Source organism: Pinus tabuliformis, chromosome 1_1 (assembly GCF_031772625.1).
Source record: "Pinus tabuliformis cultivar Carrire ecotype Pingquan chromosome 1_1, CPIR1, whole genome shotgun sequence".
NCBI lineage: Eukaryota > Viridiplantae > Streptophyta > Pinopsida > Pinales > Pinaceae > Pinus > Pinus tabuliformis.
Genome location: NC_142297.1, coordinates 494,149,596 through 494,159,164, shown reverse-complemented (window position 1 = coordinate 494,159,164; position 9,569 = coordinate 494,149,596). Strand labels below are relative to the sequence as shown.

Sequence of the window (9,569 nt, the reverse complement as noted above, 5' to 3'; positions counted from 1 at the left end):
TCGTACACATTTTGCGCATGTACAACTCAAAGAATCCACGCACATGAGATGAGAGCCTCCCTTATGTCCAACACAGCTATAATGGGGCTCTCCATAGCTTGACTGGCCACAACCCTTTTCAAGTGGGCTTGGGATTCCAGCCACTATGCCCTGTTGATGTGGCCATACCATTTGCAACTACTCACGCAGATTCGGCTCATGTCTAGTCCCAAGCTAATAATGCAAACAACTTCATTGAACACGTCCAACATATCTGCCAATAGGTCCACAACATTTTGGAGAAATCAAATGCCAAGTACAAGCAGCAACATGATCAACATCGGGTGCCACACAAGTTTCAGGTGGGTGACAAAGTCTGATTGGATTTGCAAAAGGAACGTCTTACCGGAGCCTATCGGAAACTCAGACCACTTCGATATGGTCCTTACACCATTACCAAGGCTGTGGGAGACAATGCATTTGAGCTTAGCATTCCCCCATTCCTTGACTTGCACCCAATATTCAATGTGGATCACCTTCGGCCATGCTTTCCACAATTACTGGACACATCCGACATTGCAGAACAACTCACACCAACTGAGTTAAATCCATACTTCATGGAACAAGTTGCAACTAATCGGATAATGGACATGCAGAACAAAAACACTTGCCCGCTTAAGATCCAACTATATCGAGTTGTCAAAGTCGGCCAACTCCTTCACCATGGACCAAATTCAGCAAAAGTTCCCTCATCTCTTAGAGGAACTCAATGCAATGGGGACCACTGCTTCCTAAGGGGGGAGGAATGATCCAGATGGATATTGGTGGCCACCCGCCTATTCCACTTGGATCCTCACCATTGTTCTTTTAGTTTTTTAGTTTCCATATTTGTAGCACAATTTACTATTTTTGGCATCTTTTCGGGCCTTGAACTTCCGAAGCCGTTTTGAGACCCTAAACGACATTTTTTGGGAAAATAGAGATAAACCAATGTTGGTCACTCAAAAGTTGTAGTCCTTGGATAGATCTTTCTAACAAGGTATTGTGCGCGTCAAACAAATATCGTATGCCAAAGTTACGTCCCCGGGAAGTTGATGTACCAATTTACCCAAACATGGCGCATAGTTTGGTGCTTCCTCTCCTATGGTTAAGTTTTTGGATGTTTAGGGATTTCCATTGTTTCTCAATAATAAATAGGCCTTTGAACCTCATTGTAACATGGTTCATAGGCATATAGCCGCCACATCTCTTTTCAGAGATAAGCTACCATCGCACGAGCTAGTCTTATTTCCATTCTGTTTGTAAACATATTTCAATATTTGATATTAATAAAATGAAGTGTTATTTCTTCTGCATCTTTGTATTTATGGTCATATCTGTAATTTGTTGTGTTCCTGTTTAAATTTGGTTCATGTGATGAGTCATGATCATCAACATACATTCAACATCATTAAGTGTGGAAGAAGATGAGTCTAGAAGCTCAACATCAACCGTCTCCATCTCTAATTTCTGAAGATGACTAACCTCCCATTTAAGTTTTTGCTTAGGTTATTGCAGCTTTTGAATAACTTCATCCTTCATAATCAATTGTTGATATAATGCATCATAATCTTGTTTCAAAAGTTTATATTGTTCCAACATTGTTTATTTTAAACTATTAATCTCCATAACATCGTGATTTTTTTTCTCTTCAAATTTTCTGTTCTTGAGTCAGAAAAAGAACCAACTTCCTCCTCCACATCATCAAGGAGGTCAATTGTCTCTTGAAAGTCATCTGCAAGCATCTTGAAATTCTTTCTCATGGTTGAATCCAAATGGTCAACCTTCTTAATTTTCTCAACTACTGAAGTTTTCAACCTATTCTTAAGAGTTGCATTCTATTCTACAATAAAGCTACAACTAACTGCGATTGAACGATCTCTTTACGAAGTTCATCAGCTACCTTCTTCTCATGAAGCTCTTGCAATCTTTTACCCATCTTGATAACACCAAAGTCAGAAAATATGCTTCAACTAGCCATAAAAGCAAAAAAATTGCAACAAAACAAAGTTGATGATGACAACAAAAGATGCTTTACACTTCCAAGAATGACACAAGTCAAACCAATCAAGCCGCAGAAGAAAAACACTTGCTACAAAAGAAGACTAATTATGACAATAACAATAGCTTTATGCTTCCAATCACCACAAAAATAAGACCAATTCACCTAGTTTTGCATAACTAGCAACAAGTGTTTCATAACCACCCACAATCAAAGCACCAAATACATTGCATAAACATACGGTAATGGTTTTCAAAGTAAATAATCCTTGGGACTTTAATGAAAATTAATATCCCTAGTCAAAAGAACTTCTTCAAACCATAGTTAGGAGGCATTGATCTCTTCAAACATGTTTCCCCAATCAAAAGTAAAACTAAAAACTTGGCAGGGCATGCATCACTTACTTTGATACCATGTAAGAGTATTCTATTACTCACAATGTTATGTAAAAGTACATATAAGGCCTCCATTATATAGCAATGGAGGAGGTCCAATAGAGGTCAAGGATAGCTATGGCAACTAGACAGAGGCAAGTCCCTTTGTAAGCTTACAAATCATGATACTTAACTCATAGGGAAATGAAGTGTTGGAAAAACCAACTCTAACTGTATACACATACTTTTAGCTAACACGCATTAATTATGTTTGTTGGAATCGTTGTTTTGAACCAACCTCTCTGGTTCATCATCAGGTTTAGATCCATGATGATGAACCACAAAGATTGGTTCGAAACGTCAATTCCAATAAACATGAATACGATGACTTGAAAGATAACACTACATAGAATATAGATCGCAGAAGCCTCAAATCAATAACTTGTTAATTACTAAAACACAAATTAAAACAATTTATAATAATAATAAAATAGTTTTTAAAACAATTTATAATAAAATAATTCGAAAATATAATTTTGGTTGAAATAGGAAGATCCACTAATGCCTAACATATCCTTTAGTTAATGAAATTATTTAATTTTCAAAATAAAAACTTGACTTAATCTAATCTAAATTTTAATTTAGAATCTTGAAACTTCCTTACTATTCTTAAACTTTTATATATCCTATAGTTAATGAAATTATCTAATTTTGAAAATAAAAACTTGACCTAATCTAATCTAAAATTTAATTTAGAATCTTGAAACTTCATTACTATTCTTGAATTTTTATATGATTAAAAACTAAAATGGACAAAAACATATTTTTAAAATGATACTTTATAAACCTCTTAACAGCAATAAAATAAATAAATTGATAAGAATAAGAAGAAAAGACACAACTGTGTATCCCGAAGAAGATTTTAGTTAATGGCCTTTATCAATTAAACTCTGCCACTGGTATATAAGAGATTCATGGATATTGTCGCACTCCATGCAAAATGCCTACGGGCCATATTTGAATATATGCTTAAAAATGGCTATGGCTAACTGTAGTTTCGTAAGATTTTTTTTATAAGGGACATTGATAATTGGTAATTAAAATGATAAAACAATGGTGTCAAAGCTGTCATCTTCTTATATTTAAGGTTGTTGGTAGATTTAGAAGTTATTAATAACTGTAACTATTTTTAGAGAGAAAATCATCATAGATTATATTAAGAAAATATAAAGTTCTGAATACATATAAAGAGACGGTCTCATCCTGGAACAGAGTTCAGAAAAGATTGAATAGCAGATTATACAGATACCCCACATAGAAGAAGAAAAAACTATAACAGTCCAGATAGGTTACAGATTTTTCATTTTAGAAGCAATAAAACATCTTCCATAATGCATAGAGATAATATCAAAAATGAAGACTCCCACAAAAAGCCGAGAAAAACAATGAATACCAGATAAACAGATTTAAAGAAACCATAGGCCGGAGTTATCCAGAAGGGTCGAGATATGCCGATATGTGAAACAGAATGGAGACAAGAGGCACCCTGGAATCTTGAAAGATATGTGCATTCCTGGATTAATAACTGTAACTATAACGCTAAACTATGGAGAGAACCTTGAAGCATACTAAAATTATGCTGAGGTGGAACTTTGATATCATGGGGAGGCAGATTCTATGCACAATTTCTTGCAAATATTTCACTAGCACAGAAAAGAGTTTGTTTTGATGACCAATCATCCAGCGTCTTTGCGGGCACCTGGCATTGTCTGTGCTTCAGGGAAGAAGTAAATTGTTTGCATAGACACTTTAAGGAATGTAATGCTATTGGAAACAAAAGCAATTTGAAAATTCTGAGATTACAATCCCCTTCTTACGAAATGCTGCAATCTTCGACTGGTAGTAACCTGACGTTATCTATACATAATTGTTGCTCCAATTTCAACTGTTTGCCCGGCTCAGTTGCAGAGTTGAAACAGTTGAGAATGGCTATGATATGTTATACAAGAAAAGAGTATTTGCCAGCACAGTTGATTGTTCCCAACATGAAGTGGCAATCGCCAATGTGGAAAAGGATGGAAGAGAAAAAGAGGCCTTACCTGATCCGAGAGGGCGCACATTGTTGGACGCACAGGAAAATTCTGCATTGGAGAAAATAAAAGGGCTTCCAGGCCTTGCGAAACTTCGACTATACTGGATATGAACATCAGCCAGTGTAATGAATCATTCCTTTTTCGGCAAAAATGGCTTCTAGAATCCTCCTTCGTAGTCCCATTCAACTTCTCTGCTCATGTTGAAACTTTGAGATAAGTAGGATTTATGGCACTTTTGAATGCCCCTTGTCAAGGTCCATACCTCCGTAGGTTTGTTAGATTGTCGAGCGACTCTGGCAGCGCTCCCAACTTGGAGCACCCAGTCAAGTCCAGGTTCAGAAGGCCTGTTAGATTCCCGACGGAGTCTGGCAGCGCTTGCAAGCTGGAGCACCCATATAATTCGAGCTGCTGGAGGCCTGTTAGATTCCCGACTGAGTCTGGCAGCGCTTGCAAGCTCGAGCACCCAAACAAGTCGAGCTGCTGGAGGCCTGTTAGATTCCCGACGGAGTCTGGCAGCGCTTGCAAGCTGGAGCACCAAGGCAAGGCGAGCTGCTGGAGGCCTGTTAGATTCCCGACGGAGTCTGGCAGCGCTCGCAAGCTGGAGCACCCAGTCAAGGCGAGCTGCTGGAGGCCCGTTAGATTCCCGACGGAGTCTGGCAGCGCTCGCAAGCTGGAGCACCAAGTCAAGGCGAGCTGCTGGAGGCCCGTTAGATTCCCGACCGAATCTGGCAGCGCTGGCAAGCTGGAGCACCCAGTCAAGGCGAGCTGCTGGAGGCCTGTTAGATTCCCGACGGAGTCTGGCAGCGCTGGCAAGCTGGAGCACCCAGACAAGTCGAGCTGCTGGAGGCCTGTTAGATTCCAGACGGAGTCTGGCAGCGCTTGCAAGCTGGAGCACCCAGGCAAGGCGAGCTGCTGGAGGCCTGTTAGATTCCCGACGGAGTCTGGCAGCGCTTGCAAGCTGGAGCACCCAGGCAAGGCGAGCTGCTGGAGGCCTGTTAGATTCCCGACGGAGTCTGGCAGCGCTTGCAAGTTGGGGCACCCAGGCAAGGCGAGCTGCTGGAGGCCTGTTAGATTCCCGACGGAGTCTGGCAGCCCTTGCAAGCTGAAGCACTCAGACAAGTCGAGCTGCCTGAGGCCTGTTAGATTCCCGACGGAGTCTGGCAGCCATTGCAAGCTGAAGCACCTAGACAAGTCGAGCTGCTGGAGGCCTGTTAGATTCCCGACGGAGTCTGGCAGCGCTTGCAAGCTGGAGCAGTCAGACAAGTCGATCTGCTGGAGGCCTGTTAGATTCCCGACGGAGTCTGGCAGCGCTTGCAAGCTGTAGCAGCCAGACAAGTCGAGCTGCTGGAGGCCTGTTAGATTCCCGACTGAGTCTGGCAGCGCTTGCAAGTTGAAGCACCTCGACAAGTCAAGCCGCTGGAGGCCTGTTAGATTCCCGACGGAGTCTGGCAGCTTTTGCAACTGGGAGCACCCAGACAAGTCAAACTGCTGGAGGGCTGTGAGACTCCCAAGCGAGTTTGGCAGTTCTTGCAACTGCGAGCACCCAGACAAGTGAAGATCCCGGAGGTTCATAAGATTACCGAACGACTCTGGCAGCCATTTCAACGCGGAGCAGCCAGTCAAGTCAAGATCACGAAGGTTTGTAAGATTCCCGAACGACTCAGGCAGCGTTAGCGACTTCCCGCTTGCGTACATTCTCAAATGTTTAAGGTAGGTGAGATGAAAGAACTCTTCCGGCAATGATTCCATAGTGCATCTCAGTTCAATCTTTTCAAGGTACTTCAATTTCCCAATAGACTTTGGTAGCTGGAAATTTGCTGTTGCTGCATCAATAATCAACTCCCTCAAGTTCAAAGGTGCCTGCAATTCAGTGCAATCTCGAATATAAATTTCGGAGATTAAAGTTGATTTGGACTTTCCTCTTCCTAAATTGCAATTTTCATTATTAAAATTTTATTGGTAAACAGGCATAACAGATGCCACGTTCTCAATTTGAAAAATTATACCTACGATTCAAACGATTTTTAGATATAATAAATCTAAATGATAAAAATATCTGACAAGTTTCAACTATAACCTAAACACGACGGCCGAATACAAGGTAAAATGTTCACAAAAACCTTCACATACCTCACTTTCATGATGCCATAATGTTTCCAATTTGCTCCCGGCCACTCGTAAAGCTCTCAAATTCCTGGTTGGAATCCAAGAAGGCAGGGAGGTGTACGGACAACGATTCCAGCAAAGCCAAAGAAGATCTGAATGTTGCAGCAGGGTTGATATGCTTTCCAAACAATCACCTTCAGCCTTAAGCAGCTGCAACCGGCTCATATCGACAACACTATTGTTGAGCTCTACAGGGTTGTTTACTGATGAGCCAGATCTTACTTCAACCATGTTGATTCCGCGCACCTAAATTGTTATTTGAAAACTGTTAGAAATTATGTTTACATATTTACAAAGTTCAGAATTTACAACAAGAGATGTACATTTCAATAAGCATAAATTTATTTGAGGACACAAAGTAATGTCTGGATCTTCAAGCACCTACAGTTGGTTTTTGACACGCATCATGAAATTGGTTTTCAGCGGGGCGCCAAAGACGACGATAAAAACTGGGAGGCTCTTTCTCTGCCAATTCTCTGCCCAAATCTATGAGATGATGTTGCATTCTTATACGACCTTTACTGTCGATCTCTACAAAACACTTGTTCAATAGGTTCTGAAGATTCAACCGTCCTACCCAGCCGGATGCCTCCCAAATACTTATAACCGTATCCCTGTCTTCTCCAATGAGGAAACATGCAATGTCTAAAAATATCTCTTTTTCCTGGTCGTCTAGACTGTCGTAACCAATTTTAAGCATGCCTTGTATATCGGTGGAAGCTACTTGTGATATTTTGCGCAATAGGGTTTTCCAATATTTCAAATCCTTTTGATAAACGAGCACCCCAAGCACTTTGAGACATAACGGCAATCCGCCGCACACATCCAAAAACTTTGCAACAACTTCTTTAAATCTGAAGACGGGAAGACGCTTGTGAAAGGCATGCAAACAGAAAAGCTCTTGAGGATGTTCTCTATCGAGGCCTGTCAGATTGTAAATGTCTGACTCTCTCATTCCTGACATTTTAAGAACATCTTTATTACGGGATGTTACAAGAATTAAGCTACCTGATTCGAGGACATCCTTCAGACGTGAATATAATGCATCCATCTGGTCAACATTATCCACATCGTCTAAAATTACAAGGGTCCGAATTTTTGGGATATATCTTGAAAGCTTCTCCTTACCCTCAGCCACGCTGACTATTTCATGATCCCTTGAAGTCAAGTCTTTTATTAGTTTATTCTGCAAGGAATGTAAAGAGCTCCTACCTGCAGCTTCTCTCACGTCCGATAAAAAACACGATTTACGGTAGGCTGATTTCTTGCGGTTAAAGAATTCTGTTGCCAACGTAGTCTTCCCTACTCCGCCAACACCCACGATCCCCACAAACTCGGCCTTTCCTTTGTGTTGCTGCCGCTGTAATAATACTGCCTTTTCAAGATCTTCAAGCTTTTTATCCAACCCAACTACATATTTGCCCACTTGTAATTGTGGTTTTGCAACCTCTTCCTCCGCCCGTTGCACTACCCTATCCACGAGCTCGCCTTCATCACTGGTTATTCAAAGAAAAGCATGCCAAACATGAGTACTAAAAACTTTGTTTATGCCAATACATTGAACCTGATTTTCCGTGCAATAACAGATAAGAGTTCTAACCTTTTACACTCCTCAAGCTCCAAACCGCTTAAATGTGAAAAGTAAAACAGCGCATTTTTCCAATCCGCAATTGTTTGTTGGCCGCCTCTCCCTTTCTTTTCATGATCTCGCAGGGCTTCATCATAGACACCATTGTTGCCCACAGGATCCCCAAGAAGTCCCGAGATTTGACCTGGCACTTGCTCTTTGCCCTCACCCATCCTGATCCGTAGATCAGAAGGCTCAACATTATAAAAGACTGGAATAATTGCAGTCTTCGACTTTAATATCAACAGGAGTTCATCTAGGCAGCATCTTGAATCCGCATATTTTGGAGAGAAGATGGGTATATGAACAGAGGCGGTTGCAATAGCTGCTCCCGTTCGAGAATCTAAGAGGTCTCCCGGCTGCATTTCTTGCCGTTCGAAAAATGTTCTGAATCCACGGTCAAGAAGACGATGGTAGAGATGGCTAGCGAAATTATTCTTAACATCTGAACGGGAGTGATTGATGAAAACGTCGAAATGGCAATTGTAATTGGGGTTCGGAGATGGAGCTGTGGAGGTGGAGGGGTAAGTGGTGTAATTGGGGTTGGGACGAGCCATTCGGTAGACAAACTACAGAAAATGATCGAATGATTTTTGACAAGTGGAAGGTATTTCTCTTTCCCGTTGATCTAACAACTGTCAAACGGCAACCTCAAAAGATTGTCTCTGCTCGTCTCCCTCCCTCCTTTATTAATATATATAGCTGGAACACAATTATTCGGCGGCATTTCCATATTTCCTGACTCTATTTTGGCCACTGATCCACACAATGTTTTTCTCATCAGTTTCCTTTGCGATAATGTTTTTCTCAGTACTTGCGCCATCTAACGTGCAGATCAAGTTATTCTCCGTGCGCCTTCTAAGTTAGTATGTTTTTAATTATTATTTTACAATGAATCTCGCTAATTGCAATTTCATTAATTAACCTACCATCTGCGTGATCGGCAATTCAATGTCACTAATTTGAACAGTCATGTAAACAGCCTTTTAAGGCTTTCTCTGATTTTTAAAATAGACTCAAAATTAATTAATAATTAAATTAATTTTTTTAATCATTTTCATAAAAATGTAACTAATTTTTTTTTTTATTATTATTAAATTATCGTTCATATATATTTATATAATTAATATTTATAAGTGAAGATTTTTTTAATATTTTTATTAATTTTAAAAATAATAATAATAAATAAATAATATTTAGAATATTAACTTTGTAAATAATTACTTATGGAATTTCTTATATTATTTATTGGTATATTTGCCTAAAAGCTTTGGGGGCACTTTGATTCT

The 9,569-nt window shown here is 40.2% G+C and overlaps 1 protein-coding gene across 1 annotated transcript; it reads right to left on the bottom strand.

The window, feature by feature from the left end:
- Positions 1 to 4,009: 4,009 nt before the first annotated feature.
- Positions 4,010 to 8,837, bottom strand: LOC149213941 (disease resistance protein RUN1-like). Its single transcript, XM_089389217.1, has 4 exons — positions 8,254 to 8,837; positions 7,039 to 8,149; positions 6,757 to 6,899; positions 4,010 to 6,036 (listed from the first exon to the last, which is right to left on the bottom strand). Exons 1-4 carry the CDS (start codon positions 8,835 to 8,837, stop codon positions 4,737 to 4,739), a joined length of 3,138 nt encoding a protein of 1,045 aa, XP_089245343.1. The 3' UTR covers positions 4,010 to 4,736.
- Between the last annotated feature and the right edge of the window lie 732 nt (positions 8,838 to 9,569).

Excerpts from the sequence above, each read along its gene's own strand:
- LOC149213941 (XM_089389217.1), bottom strand. The coding sequence starts at position 8,837 with ATGGCTCGTCCCAACCCCAATTACACCACTTACCCCTCCACCTCCACA. Across the intron at positions 8,150-8,253 it reads GAGCTTGAGGAGTGTAAAAG|TGATGAAGGCGAGCTCGTGG; the intron begins GTTAGAACTCTT and ends TTGAATAACCAG. Across the intron at positions 6,900-7,038 it reads ATGCGTGTCAAAAACCAACT|GTGCGCGGAATCAACATGGT; the intron begins GTAGGTGCTTGA and ends ATAACAATTTAG.